At 42.0% G+C, this 16,137-nt stretch overlaps 1 protein-coding gene across 1 annotated transcript in view; it reads right to left on the reverse strand.

Moving 5' to 3' along the window:
- The window catches only part of doc2d (double C2-like domains, delta), a 37,535-nt gene extending 33,517 nt beyond the window's left edge, over positions 1–4,018 (reverse strand). The window contains exons 1-3 of the mRNA XM_035145283.2: positions 3,719–4,018; positions 1,137–1,542; positions 528–607 (exon numbers count right to left, since the gene is read on the reverse strand). Coding sequence (XP_035001174.1) covers positions 528–607; positions 1,137–1,524 — 468 coding nt within the window. The 5' untranslated portion in view covers positions 1,525–1,542; positions 3,719–4,018. The remainder of the gene's footprint in view (positions 1–527; positions 608–1,136; positions 1,543–3,718) is intronic.
- Positions 4,019–16,137: the final 12,119 nt, after the last annotated feature.

Below are 16,137 nucleotides of genomic sequence, written 5' to 3' on the forward strand. Positions count from 1 at the left end.
CACACAACTGACAGGGTCAGAAAAAGACAGTGAATATGACAGACCTCCTCTACTGTAGTTACATCTCAAAAGCGCTTCTGGGTGTTTCTTTCCACCCCCCCACCCCACCCCGCCCCCCGCCCCCCATCCTCAACTCCTTTGTGTCATCCTCAAGGGAACTGCTCAGCAAGGTATTATATATTTATATACAACATTATGTAATTAACGTAATGTAACTGTACACGATGTGTAATACAAGGTTGGTGTCCTTGTACGTATGACGGCTGTGCCAAATTTGTGTGCCGCAGCGACGGGGCAACATTGTCCAGCATGTTGCTGTCGTGCCGTGAGATGATTTTGCGTTGAACTGACAAGCTGTGGCGAGTATAGTGGCGAACATGCTACTGGTTGAGAGGAAGAGTTATGACGCCTTGTGCAAACACTAAAGCATTATGGGAGATTTTTGTCAACTGGTCATACAAGGAGGATTATGCAACCACAGACAGACGTGTGTTTGTATGAAGAAGATGATTTGAACATGTGTGTACCTTTGCCTTGTGAATAGTACAATGAAGACAGTTGTTCTCCTGATCAAACAGCAGGTTGAACTCCAACGTGCCCAGGTAGGCTGAAAACAACACAAATCGCTGCAATTACTCTGCCAGTAAGGGGGCACACACACACACACACACACACACACACACACACACACACACACACACACACACACACACACACACACACACACACACACACACACACACACACACACACACACACACACACACAAACACTCAAAAGCTCTGAGTCATATTTGTAGCAGATGGCCTCTTAAAAACATGACGCTGCCTAATATGAATTGATCTGTTTTGTTTGATTACGTTTCGGGGAATGAACAGAAACTCGCAGACTGAGTCACTATTGTTACGTTGTCTAATAAATCATCAGAGGCACCGTGTCACGTAAAGTGGGAGTGAAACACACGTTGGGAAAAAAATGCTTGAGTCCACAATTACTCTTCAAGCAGACGCTGCACCTCAGAGAAAAAATGCAGAAAGTAACTTTGAATGAGTATCGGCAGTGTCATTTTTATGCTGTCTCGTTTAGTTTTCACATAGTATCACAAACACAAAACTTTCACCACACACAGAACTCACTGTCGTCATCATCAGAGTCCAACATCTCCTCCCTGTCTCCGTCGTTGTCCCCCCTCCTCTCCCCATCCTTGTAACCCCCTCCCGTCTCCCCGTTGAATGTCTCCTCTTTCAGGATCTTCTTCTCCCTCGGAGGCGGCGGCGTGCAGGGGTAGTCATGGAAACGGGGGAAGAAGTCTGAGATCTGTGGGATGGGGAGGATGGGGCCCGGGCACACGTTGATGGCAAAGTGCTCCTGCATAGAGATCTTGACCGGCGAGGGAGGGGGAAGTGCGGTGGAGTGGGGCATAGCCGACGGGGAGGAGGCCGACGAGGACGGGTTGGAGGTGGACGAGGGGGGAATGGTCAGGTGAGAGGTGGAGGGAGGAGGTGGGGGTTTGGAGACGCTCATGTGGACTGTCAAATGGGACTGGAAGAGAGGAATGAGGTGAGACAATAACAATTGAGACCGAAACAGAGTGGAGGGACAAGAGGCTTTAAATAAGAAAAGAAAAACCACACAGCCCTATTTCCTCCACCTCCGCCGAGCCTCTAACTTTCCAATATCTGCGAGTTTGTTCGGCCGCAGCAGGGGGTCCCTTCTTCTATTCAAGGCAGGTCAACAAAGTCGACACGTCGAAATTCACAACACATCTGAAACATCCGGGAGAAAACCGAAAATACGTCTCTGCTTTCATCTGTTGATGCAACTCCGACTTCTCAAAGGCCGAAATAGAAATACTGCAGATCCACTAGCACTTGGAGTGTGAGTCACACAAAGTGTCGGCACACCAATTATGATGCTCCGGATGAATATTCAAATGTAGTGCTGCAAAGTATGAACAAGTGATGTCACTTGTGTATCTGCACTTAACTCTAATCCCTCCCTTATCTCTCCCTTTCACTCCCCTCTCTCTCTCTCTCTCTCTCTCTCTCTCTCTCCCCAAGTCCCCTGAGCAATATTTACATAATACTATTTGAAGCGTTTTCTCGGCCCTTAGCACATTTTTCACTAAATGAAGCGAAATAAGCGTTAACCAAATTCAAACCGAGTTAAGCCAAAAGCTATCATTTCCTATTTTTCCTCTCAGAGACTGAAAGATACTGACGAAACATTTCCTCTTTGCCCAGATTTAAAACAGCAATCGCTGAATCCAAATGATGTCAATATGTGTGAGAATTATTCATAATAAAGAACTAGTTAATACAAATAAAATCTCAATTTGATCAATACTTAAAACAGGGTCCGGACAAATCCACTTTTATTTACTTTCACGATGTGAGAGAAGGCATCATTTCAAACACTGCTACAAAAGCAGGTCACCTGAGAGTGCACGTCAATCGTCATCACCTCCTATATATTTAATTTGTCCATTATGTTGCATCTTGTGACTTATGTTCCTTTACTTCTGTGCAGTTTGTCTGTGTTTATCAAAACATCTTGGTTTCCAAAACAATTTCACCCCCAAATTAAATGATTCTTTTTTTGGGGCTAAAATGCTAATTCATTTGCATATCTGCAGCTCTGTTATTTGCCGTGTGTGTAACAATTAGTATTTTAATCAACGCTCAGTAGTCTGTTTATTGTTTTCATAACCGTGTCTGTCATTGTTGATGATTGTCTGTCTTCATGTTGTTGCTCGTCTATTGACGAGCCAAGGACAATTTTCCACTTTGGTGGACATTTAAGTTTTGTTCCATTCTATTCTGTGTTTTGATTTAGTTAATTTGTATTAAATGTCAGAAGAACTCTGGATGATGTCGTCAACTTTTCTTGTTTTTACTGCCCAACAGTAAAAATTCAAAGACCCTGATTTACAATTACAAAAAATCAGCAAATTTACAAATGTAAAATAAGAATTTTCTCGATTGTTATCAAAATTGTAACATATGTAAATTTGCTGTTGTCCTGTGTGTTGCCATATGCATTGGACTCGACTCTGCCTTTGAACTGAGAACGTTTCGATTGTATGTAGAAGCAACGAAGAATCAGCATCAAACAGCTACTAATGGGAATCCTCTGTGTAGGCAAGCACTAAAAATACTACAAAGATCTTCCTTTTCTTCAGTTGCATTCATATTACTATCTATAACTCACCTCCAGTGCATCATAAAATATTGACTCTGTCTTTTTTTACACGCACACTAAGACACATGCTCAGATACGGAGGTAATCTTGCGTATACTGACAATTTAGCCAATAACCCACCTATATCGGAACAGGACAAGACTTAAAACATGCACATCACTGCCTCCTCACCATAGGAAGTTACAGTACTTGAACAGACTCTCTCTCACACACACACATGTGCGTGCGTTAAGACCTGACACACAGATAAAGACTCAAACTGCCAGTTCCCATCTTCAATAGCCTCAATCATTCAGTCTCTCATCCTGCTCTTACGTAACAACACCCAAATTCACTGCGGTCGTACCCATGTACAAATGACACACTTGCAGCATGTTGCTTAAAAACTCAATTCGCTCCGATCCCTCTTACATACGGAGACGCAGAGCACATGCATGCACATGTGTATGCACAGAGGCACACACACACTTTCCACGAGCTGACACATGCACGAATATAGCCATCCACAAATACGTACCCAGGGACAGTCTTCATCTGTGCCAGCACTCCATCTTATCCGCTCTCACGTCCTCTGTCTCTCACACACTGTGGAGCATGCAGACCAGCTTTGAGTCAATATATCCCTCTCTACTCTCACTCTCTCACTCCCTCTCCCCTCTCTTTCTCTCTCTGTTCATCGTTTGCTCTCCTCTCCTCTCTCCTTCTCTCCCCTCCTCTGTCCCTCCCTCTTTTCTTTCCCCCCTTTAGTTGTGACGTATCCAGTTAAAATCCCCTCAGCTCTGTTTGCAGACTGTATGCATACGGCACTGCCACTCACTTTCTCAGCAGTGGGGAGATTTGAGGAAACCCGGGAATAAGTATGTGTGTGTGTGTGTGTGTGTGTGTGTGTGTGTGTGTGTGTGTGTGTGTGTGTGTGTGTGTGTGTGTGTGTGTGTGTGTGTGTGTGCGTGTGCAGGCGTGCGTGTGCATGCGTGCGTGTGTGTGCCAGCGTGTGCGTGTATGTGCGTCCTGTCTCTGGGGATTGGAAAGAGAAAAGACATGAGCAGACAAACCAACATCATACAGACAACAGACGAAAACACAGGAAACAAAGAAAACACTAATAATAAGTATATGACTGTTATACAACCTACAATCACCCTTTTATATATAGTATACATGTTAAGTAGTTAATATTGATCCCCATGTTGACTGAGCTGAACAAAACACACTGTCAGCCATATAATCATGCTGCTACTACTATTACTATAATCACTATGGCCAATACCAGCCGTGTTTGTGTGTGTGTGAGAGAGACCAACTGTGGCAGTACTTACAGTAACAGCCAACACCTGCCACAGTAATAAAATGAAACAAAAACACACAATCACACATCGGTGACATCACAATGCAGGGCAACAGTGGAGATTTCTGAGTCTCTGAATGGCTTTAAATACTGTTCTTTTTAATATATAAAAAATACAGTTACAGATGAATGAAGGGTCCAATGAAAGATCATCATGATACCACATATTACATATATATGTGGACATTATGTGGGACCCCAGACAATAAAAGCAAAGACAATTTCAGTAAAAGATTTAATGGTGAAAATGCCCAGAAAAAATGTGAAAAGTGAAGAAGACAGTTGAAAAAACGAGAATTACTACCCTGCGCTTGTAAGCCTCCGCCAACCAGTACAGTTTATTACAAACTAACATGAAGTCACCTTGACCTTGACCTTTGACCCCCCCCCCCCAAATCTAATCATTCAATCTTAATTGCAAACAAAGGGATAGGGGTTAGGGTTGATAAATAAATTCCCTTAAGGCAGACCTGAGATATCATGTGAAAGAGACCGATAACATGTTTTGTGAGTCCACCTTGACCTTTGACGTCTGACCACCAAAATCGAATCAGTTCATTCTTGAGCCTACATGAATGTTTGTACCAAATTTGGAAGAATTCCCTGGAGCTGTTCCTAAACACAAGGCAAAAAGAAATGTTTTTGAGGTCACAGAAACCTTGGCCATTGATCTTAGATCTCAAAATCATCCTTGAGACCAAATAAATGTTTTTATCACTTACAATTACAATTCCCTCCTTCCTTGAAATATCGTGTTCACAAGAATGGGAAGGTCAAACAACCCAAAACCAGAAAACATAACGCCTCTGGCCACTGGCTGACACCGACACAGAGACATAGAAACCCTGAAAGGATTAGAAATTGACTTAATATTAACAATAAATAAAAACCTCTAGGGAAACTGAGATAAAAACATGTTTTGTTTGTGAGCTAAAGCAGGAGAGCTCATGTGATCACAGCCCATGAGGATAAAAGCCAAAGCCCATTTCAGTGATGCATCACTGGTTGGGAAACTGTCAGCACTTTAATTGATAAATGCGTAATTTTCCATGGTTGAAACGTAACAGATGAACAACAACAAGCCCAGTCAATTAAATTAATGGTCAGCTGAAGGGAGAAGAGCGTAAATACACGGGGAAGCATGTGCTCATCCAAATGTGAACACTGTGATTTACTTTGGGCATCTCATTACTATCAGCATTACCTCATCAATATTGCATTAACAGACCATAACACTGTATATTCATTCATTCGCAAAAGGGCTGGATGAGTTGGAATGACATAAATTAATACTCCCCTACTGATGGTGAACTACTCAACTATAAATAGGGGCTTTAGATACGGTCCACGTGCTTTGAGTGGCTTGAAATGATTGCAGAGGTGCTCCTGAAGTACACCTCTGTCAAATGAACAGATGTCTGAGTCCTCGTCACGCTGGCGAAAAGAGGACAGAGTCCTCTCCTGGTCTTCATGGGGATGTTTTTCTCCAGGGAAGCTTGGAAATGATGAAGCACACGTGCAACTGTTCTCCACCCACAGCAGCGAGAATCAGAGAGCGGCAGAGCGCTCACAGCTGACCCGCTGACCACCCGACTCTCAGACGCTCTCCACATGGCTGGACGCCCCAAGACCCAGCCTGTACTTTACCTGGAGGGCTCTCACAGCAGTCTCAACATGTGTAGGTAATGGGCGATTTACACTCAATCACAGAGATTTCATGTACTTCTGAAGGGTTGGTTAACCCCAAGAAAATGTCGCAATTACCCTCTTTTTTTCAGGGTCATAGCAACAATCGAGGACGCTGGGATTAGGTCCTTGGTTTTTGTTCTGGTTCTTAGCACGTTGGAGAGTTTACATTCTGAAGCTAAAACATATCAGACTGAAGTTTTTTTTATATTGAACCAATAAAATAAATCAATACATGAAGGATTCCTTATTTCTCCACTGAAGAAGAAGAATTCGGACCAGTGTGGACCTTATTTCACATGTAAATAACGTATTAAAACTGAAGCCTGACTGATATATTGGTTGGCCTATAATAATAGACAATAGGATTCTTTCGTATCTGTGTTTATGTTTGCTGAATAAGGACAGATATTAAAACGTATTATACAGAACAAACCAATGCAGAAAAGAATATGCATTTGTGTTTAAAATATAAAACAAAATGTGTAAAACGTTTATTCTAAATATTTGATTGCATTTGTGTTTTTCAGCTTGATAGTACTATGTAACTGGGGAAACAACTCTAATTAAATTAAATTTAATTAAACCTACCTTTAGAAGAATACCACTAAATAACCATTTCAATAAATTATACATGAAAAATCTAAATAATTAAAAGTTTCAGAGGTTGTGTGCAGAATGTTCAGTGTACTGTTTAGTTTGCTGTTTTTTCAGGTATTTCACTATATTTTTAGAATATTCTGGATAATCAATATTTCAATAGTTTCATTGGAACAACTTTCTATTAAAGAGCAAGTCCTCAATGTGTGTGTATCTGTGTGCGCGCTACAGAAACAGGCAAAGAGGATTAAGTCCTAAGACGATAAGTAAGTACAAATACTACAAAATCCTTGTATTGAATATTGAGCCTAACAGAGTTGATTTTTGGGACCAATTCCAGTTCTGTGTCCACATTTCCATGAAAATCTAATAATTATCACAATTTCCATCTCACCATTTCACTTCTATCCCACCCTGAGGCAATATCTTTACAATCTAATTGAAAAAGTAACAGGCATGATGTCCTTCAAATGACTTAATGAGCATATTCAATGGGAACTAAGTTAACTTAATTGACAGTGTTTTGCATTCACTTTGACACCAAACCGCATGGATCTGTCTGGTTTCACCGTGTCCATGCAGAGGAAGAAACACAATCAATTGTGCTTGAAGGATGAAGTCTGGACAATGACGCTGTGGTATTGATCTTTCTCGGAGGTAAACATTAGGTAGCCTGTCAGATGGATATTTAACACAGTGCCAAAGAAAGAAAAGAAAGAAAAGAAAGGGTAGAGGAGGCTCCTGAAGAAGAAGTATAGAGACGGTCACGCAAATTATCATTAAAAGATACAGCATAGTCCAAAACTCCATCCTTAACTGTCAGCTATATGCCCCCGCCTAAGCCATGATTAAAGCTTATGCGCCACTTATGTGTATAGTGTCCGTCATAAACATCTAGAAGGAGAGGGAGGGAGATTGGTGGGAAGGAGGGAGAGGTACGAGCAATTTGTGGAGGAGCATTCATCCAGTCGGTCTGCATGGCAAGATAATCTCCCCCCATTACGACAGCACAAAGCAGTGCAGGTTTTCCATTAAGTCTACAACCACAACCTCCCCTGACTCTCAGCCTGCCATTAGCTGTGAGATTGAGAAAAGCTCTATTTACATACTGTAACAGCGGCACATGCTGAATTTTTCAACGTTCAGGACCGCACAGGAAAAGGTAAAATTGCATAAATTGCATCTTATGAAGATCAAATGAACTAACTTTATTCAACACTTGCCCTTGAAAGTACCTGCAGACACATTTTGAATTCCTGAGTCACTTCTCAGCCTTTAGTTTTCTTTTTAACAGAAAAATGCAGAGCTTCATATGTGTGGTGCTGTAAGAGTGTCTGTGATCTTAAACGTACAATGTGTAACTTCGGCCACTAGGGGTCTCTCAATCAAAACAACAACAAGATAGTTTGATGACATAGTGAAGCAGCGTAGGATCATGGGAGCTCACCTCCATTGCTTATGAAAATCTACCTGATGTGCAAATAATGTTCAAGGATGAGGTAATGTATTAAAGTGTTATTCATATTACTCAGCAAACGGCAATTAATAATCGTGATGTATTAAGAAAAAACAGCCGACTGGCTAACTGGCTAGCAGAGTGTGTTCCTTCCTCCCCCGAGGTGACAGCAGAGACGGACAAATACAAAGGTAAAGTGGATAAGATTTAATAAAAGGGCAACTTATATGAAACTTTCTGTTTGCCTGAATAAAATTAGGGATTTCTCTGAGTTTGAACAAAATCGGAAAAAATTTGGATAATGTCAGTACACAGGTCAACAAAATATAGGTGTAGTTAGTTTTGGACATTTTAATGAAATGTTACACATAGTAAATACACTCGCTGAACATGAGCACATGCTTATATATGCAATTATGCAACCAGCCAATCATGTGGCAGCGGAGCAATATATAAGATCATGTAGATGGAGTTCAGGTGCTTGTATATTCTTTTAAAGGCCATCAAACTATTCAGTTCTAATGATGACCTAGTTGATTAGACATTCCCCGCTCACGCCTGATGAATGATGAGGGTCTTACTTTTGGTTTGATTGATGGTTTTACAAGCTCTCGGATTTCTCTTGTTATTTGATGTATTTATGTATTTTAATGTTTTTTCTTTCTTGTGCCTGTGAGTTCTTGTTTGCCCTTTATTCCTCTCTAGGACAATAAAGTTGAAGATGAAGATGAAGTTGATATACACACATCTGGGCAATAAGTATGGATCAAAGGACCCAAATTCCAATGGGACATAGCACTGGAAGTGGTCAAGAACAACATAGCGAAGATCCTGCTGGACTTTGTGTTCCAGACAAACAGCTACTGGACAACCAACCAGACCCAGTTAGATAGATGTGGCAATTCCAGCTGAGGGTAACATCAGGGAGAAGGAGCATCAGAAGATTGGGGAGTACCAGAGGCTGAATGCACAACTGGAGCAAATGTGAAAGATGAAAGTCCAAAGTGGTCTCTCTGGTAATAATTTTGAGCTGTGACCCCCAATTGGGAGAGTGGCTCCAGCAGATCCTAGGTACAACATCTGATGTCTCTGTTCAGTAGTCACACAACGTTTCCTGCCAGGCGTCTTGTAAAACACCCAGAGAACGTGAGAGGGAGCCCATGTGAGAACGCAGCAGAAAAATGTCTGGAAAATCACAGCCAGTGAGTGGGCGTGTTGATGATATTTCTAACATGGGACAGACGCAAAAACTATGAGCAAAGAAAATATAAATATCTCAGGATGAAAGAGAGGTGTCATAAACGTACAAGACGCTGATAAAGATGTCAACTTGGAAAGGTGAGATCCAAGAGCTTTCGTTGATGAGGGCGGACGCAGGCGACGACGTGTAGTAAACAAAAAAACGTGATTTCTGCAGCGAGTAAAAAATGGAGATATGAGCTGTAAAGCCACTGAACTCAGTCAGACAGTCACACAGTCTTCCTCGAAGTGAAGTAATGTATCTGCATTTTATTGAGCGGGAGCTATAGGATGTCTCCTGAGTGGTTGTGATGTTGGAATTCAGCGCAGGACTCATGGGGGATGCAGTCGCTCACATCTCACAGCGAAGCGTCTAATGAAATGCACTGACTTTAATGGGCGGTGTGAATTTGGCGAGTGCATTTTTTAAGCAGGTGGCCAGGTTGTTGACGCTCCCCCAGGGTGGCAGTTGGTTAGTTCACAGGTGCTGCTTGTGCTCCACATTGCTCGGCTTCGGGGGCTTCATTGGTCGTGTTGGCAGAGAGTGCTGTTCTGTCAAGATGCATTATTCTTTTCACGACGTGTCACCTCCCCAAGTTTAGCCTCGCACGACTCCCGGTCTCGCACCAGAGGCAGTTCCCTCTGCCCGTCCTCAGCTCCACCACCCGTCGTGGAAACCTCACCTTCCACTCTCACCTCTCCCTCATTTTATCAGTCCGTCTTCCTTTTTCCTTTTCTCCCTGAGGGATGTTCTGACACAGACGGATCCCATTAACCCTACCTGTGATTTGTCCTTAACTCTGACAAGCAGGGGCGCCCCCACAAAAAGAGCAGATGTGCAGGTTTTCTAATCTAAATTCATACGCAATGTCACTGAAGTAAGTTTTCATTTTTCTAATGTTGTGTGACAGCAATGCAAAGGAAAGAATGACCCCTGTCAAGTAAAATGACAGATTGTCAGGATGACATTCCCTCAGGTTAAATGTGTTATTTCATTCTTTGTTTATTTTGTTCCCCTCTTGCTCTTTTTTGGCTTTACGTGTGCTCTGGAAAATACACAACAAGTCCTTCTGGCATTTAGGTGATGTTGTTCCTTGTTTTGTGATTTTGTTTTTGTGTTACAAACATGCGACTGAATTTAAAGACATTACCTTTTTTCTTGTTTTCTCCCTCGTGAGATTGAATTACTCTCCTGCTGACCCCGATCTCCCACCAGCCTGCTGTTCCAACTCCAAAGCAAAGATCAGCATTAACACAGCCACATTACTTGCCACTGACCTAATTAAATCCTGCACCGATCCTGTGATAGTTCTCTCTCTCTCCTCTCTTTGCCTCTACCTCGTTCACCCTTTCCCTCTTTCTCCTCTGTACATTTTGATGAATGGCTTGGCTTTTTTGGACAAATGACAGCTCAGTGATTAATTGTGTGTGCTCGTTCACTCTTCCACCATTTCACTTGTTTTTCTATTTCGATTTCTGTTTCTCACGCTGTAACCAGAGAAGAAGAAAGAGAATTCTATCTTTACCTGGGTTTGCCCCATCAGCATATTCCCATAAATAAAAGAGGGGGGAGAGTTGGAGATGGAGGGAGGGAGATGTGGCTCAGAAGCAGGGCAGTGGGCATGTGCAAAATGGAGGGGTATGCGGATGGAGACGTAAGAAGAGAGATGAGCCAATCTCTCCGGAGCGTGTGAAGGTGACTGAAGGGAAAAAGACATGGATAGAAAATGTTGAAGACTTGAGATGAGGAATGAGGATCTGCAAAAAAAGCAGCCTGGAAACAGGCGAATAACAGCATGGAAAAGATTTTTTTTTTTTTTCCATATCTTTAAGAGAAAGGCCACCTATGGTAATGAAGAATAGATATGGAGTAAAACTGTGAAGTATTGAGATGGGAGGGGATTGTAGCAGGGTGTGCAGCCAGTGCCCTGTGGCAGGACGTCATGCTTTGCTTAATGAGGCAACAGTGCAGGCAATTAGTTCCCGATATGACTTTATTAGTCACCAATAAGTGAACACATCATTAAGCACAAGACCCCTCCATTAGCCTCTCTTCTAAGGTAACTTGCCCACATGTAAACAGCACATGCACGTATTTCTAAACACAGAATACAGTCTTTTTAAAGAAATCAATGCAAAGGGTCGGGTCTCCACTTCCTCCTGTTGTACAAAAATCTTAAAGATTTCTTGCGCTTTTCAGTAGAGATCCTGGTGTGGAGCCCCAGTACAGAGGTCCACACGCAAGCACAACCAATCAGGAGTCAGTCTCAGCTGTCAATCATGAGGTTTCACTCTGTTTTCATAGCATCGAATCACTCATAAACAAACCAATATAAAATGCTTCGACAAACATCAGTGTGATAAGAACTAACTGAAAGGTCAGAAACCATCTTTGATAAAAATGTATTCAACACGTACTTTTAGTTTGGTCAATGTCCCAACCATTAACATAGAGGAGGCAGGGTTAAAGACCTATACTGCAGCCAGCCACCAGGGGGAAATCAAGATCATTTGGATTTTGAGGGGCTGTCACGACATCCATCTTTATACATTACATCAAATACATTAAAAGACTTACTGATATGAAGTGATATATATTCACTGACACATTTCTTCATAATGTTAATAGAAAACAGAATATGGTCAACGTTACGTCTCCATCAAAACATATTTGCAGGTGCAAACATTCAGACAGTAATAGAAATGAGCTGTCATACAACATTTTGGCCTAAACACAAGTTGGGATTCATTGTCTTGCCCAAGGACACACCGACCTGTGGACAGGAGGGGCTCGGGATCAAACCACCAACCCTGTAATTAGTATCAATAACCTTTTCTACCTCATGGAGCACATCTGCCCCTGAGCTATAACTGTATTGATTGGTTCTACATCTGCCTGTGGTGATTAATTTATGGTTTTATAAAAGTAACTCAAATCACTGTGTTAATATCAAAGAAAAATCATGTTTTTGATTCAATATTGAAAACATGTTTACTATAATTTTCAAAAGGTGTTTGTCCTTGGACAGTGTTTTTGTTGCCTTAAGCCAACCACACCTCCAGGACTCAGGATATACAGCTTCATATTAGGGTCAATAAGATTATGAGCTTGTAACATTATGTTCAACCCCTGGGTCGCAGAGGAGCCTGCTCCCTCGTCCATCTTCTAAATGTACTATACACCCTCCAGGCGGCGGAACTATCTGCTCTCTGCTTGGACAGTTTGACTCTTTTTTGTGATTGGATTGCAATTTTCCAATTGGATTCAGATGTAAAATGTGAAAACAAGGTTTGTACTTGTAACTTCAGTATCACACACAATGTGGGAGTTTACTACTTTTCTCCTTACTATCTTTGTCTAAAGCTACATCCACAACTACATTTTAGTTTTAAATCACATCACTGTTACTGTATAGACGTTTAAAGACGTGACCTGCGGATCATGATCAGACACAGTTTGCCTTTTAAACATGCACAACGCAGCAGGAGGTTCTCTGCACGGATGCGTTCACAACAGCAACAAATCCTCCGCACTATTCAGGAGAGAGGTGGAGCAGCGGGATGCAGCCGACAGAGGCAGGAAGTGACATTAATTCCACTGCGGAGGTCATGTGATTTTCTTGACAATACACAGACACCGGCGTCGGCTCTTATCACCACAAACTCTCTTGATAACTTCCTGTTTACACTGGCACGCACATGTCCGGTGTATGTGAACGGTCACATGATATATGTTTTAAAATGAAAACGTAATAGTATTAATGTAATACACACGCACAATTGGTTTTATACTAATCTTAACTATATGTGACCCAACACAGTGTTTAGAATGACTGTTTTAGAATTAAAACAGCCTATGGGTCATGCTTGACTCCAATGACATCAGTGTGCATGGACACAATCAACTTTTAGGGGTTCAAGAAGAGCAGAGATGTGCATTTAGTTCACAATTAAATCTTTATTTAATAATGGGAGGATTAGAATGGGGGACCTAAGAAAGGAAAAAATTATCGACAATTATGAATAAAAACAAATAGCTTTTTATTTCTGAATGTTTATAAAAGCTAAAACAACAAATACTGTGACCACAGAGATACAACACACTTTAACCTAAATAGCAGGGACCATTATGTAGGCAGCGTACTTACTACGGGGAGATTCTATCACAAACCCCAATAGACACCACCACGTGAGCACACTGAGAAACCAGTGGTCAGACAACACCGGAATTAGGCAAAGCAGCAGTCTGGCACTTAATCTGCAAAGAGGGGGAGACAAGGTCATTTATCAAATTGCAACCCAATACAATAGAGGGGATCACCCTTTACGTTGCTATTAAATATTACCCTACTCAATATGGGGCCCTACTTTACAGCGACCATGGATGGCTGACTCTGTGCTGTGGCTCAAACAGGGGAGAGGCGAGCCCTGAATCTTCACTCAACCATGGGGCCACAGAAATCTGGATCGAGACACGGCCAACTGAATATATAAAACACCTCATTAGATTTCAAGCGGGTAAATAAAACATCTTTCTCCCAGTCTCCCTTACCTGCACAAACCCAGCAGTCACCATCTACCAGGCATCAGACAAAGAGGCAGTGATTGCCCGCACCTTTCCTTATAAAGGCGGGGAGCTCTCCACTCCCACCTACCAGGGCGGTGCTCTAACTCCTGGCTGTCAACCCTCACATGTACATGTACTAAGTTGTATTTCTCTTCCAATTTCTCAGGTCGATTGACACCTACAAACGTTTAAATTATTGGGAGCTTCACTTAACAAGTTCAAAATATTGTTGACCTTAATTTAAGCCCATAAGGAAGCAAGTGTTAAATTCTGTATTGCTGTGTCTCCCTGAAAACATCACTGGCAAAATAGATGTAATATCATGGTTGAAAAAACCCATAATATTACAAACAAAAAAATGGGATGTCCTCAAATGACTGCATCTGAACAGCTTAGTGATTTATAAGTAGCAATTCCAGGATTTAGCATCATGCTGTCCAAAACTGCACCACTGCCCCCAGCCAGTCCGAGCAGAGCCAGCTAAAAGAAGTTGGTTTCCACTCAAGTCAACAATGCAGAGGTCTATATTCCATTGGGAGCTGACTGGTGCGTGAAATGTGACAACATTATTGCACTTCCTTGTCTTTTTCTGTGGAGGTAAGGGCTGAAATAAGTTTCCACTTCTCTCAAAAAAAATAGCAAAGTGCGAAATAAGGGCTTTGATTGGACGCGGTAAGCATATTTGAGCGTGGCGAGGGTCTGATCGCACAGGGGAGTAGGTTCTTTAAACAGTTTCCCCACTGCAGCACTGCCTCGCTGGGCAAAGACCAGAGAAAGGGAGCAGGAGAAAGTGTGAACAATTTGATTGTGCCTTACCTGCAGTTTTTGTTTTCTCCTGAGCACAACAATGTTATTGGGAAACATATTTGCTTGGGTAGATCTTCTGGTCAGTAATCTGTAAAATTAAAGCTTATTTTTCACTGAAATGACAACGGCGGAAAAGATTTATCCATTTTGCAATAAACACATTTTGAAGAAAGGTGTGATATTTATACGACAGATGGGTTAATTCAGCAGGGTTTTCAGTGCAAATATCGACGACTGCAGAGCAAAGACAACAGCCACAGGACAGGAACAGCCGAGAGCTTTTCCACACTGACGCTCATGAGGATGATGCACAGTTTATGTGATGAGGGAAAAGACAATTCTGAGCTTGTCGACAGGTTAAACCTAAGGTGTTCTCTCACCAAGGATAGTGAGCATGTTTGGGACAAGTCGACAGTCAATAAACAGAGCAGCGTTCAATAGGAAATGGCCTCAGGGACCTGAAATCCCCCTAAGTCCTTCGCCTGACTTAACCAACAAACAGCAGTCAATCAGTGAACTCTGTCAGTGAGGAAAAGCTCTGTGATGGAGGGATGGAGGGATGGACAGTACAAAGAGGGGAGGATTGTCTCACTCACTCAAGCTATGGATATGCACCGCGCACACACACATTGACACACAAATGTGCCTGCCGCTGCAGAGACAGCTTTACCAAACGCCCGAGCTTAAACCCAAACCCTCACAAAGTGGAGCCATTATCGTTATAGTGGCGACATTTAACGCTCCATGCATCAGTATGAGGACTCGTCACCAAAGGCTCAAATGGACATCCTTTTTCATCTGTAGTTAATTAACCTTATGAACTGTCCTCTCATGTTCTCCTCAGTTGCTCTATAGGCCCCTCTTCACACGTACTGATGTTATATATGGGATATTCATTATCTGCTTGCCCAGACATTTCAATTAAAAGCCAATGAGCATCAAAAGACGCCATGGTTTAATGGCTGCAATATTACATCATGTGGACATTTTCTGATTTGACATTTTATACCAATTTTCAGCAAAGTCATTGTGGCTCTTTTAGTGTCTTGGTGTGAAACCCTCAATAACATTTTTAAAAATTTTACCTGCATTTGATCTCAAGCTGATGTTCACAGTTGTCATTCGACGACCATATGACCATCAGACCAGCAACATGTCCCAAATTATTTCTAGCTAAATACGCACACATTTAGTTTTGTATTGACAACATATACGTTCTGTTGTCTTTGTGTCTGA

Source organism: Hippoglossus stenolepis, chromosome 2 (assembly GCF_022539355.2).
Source record: "Hippoglossus stenolepis isolate QCI-W04-F060 chromosome 2, HSTE1.2, whole genome shotgun sequence".
Taxonomy (NCBI): Eukaryota; Metazoa; Chordata; class Actinopteri; order Pleuronectiformes; family Pleuronectidae; genus Hippoglossus; species Hippoglossus stenolepis.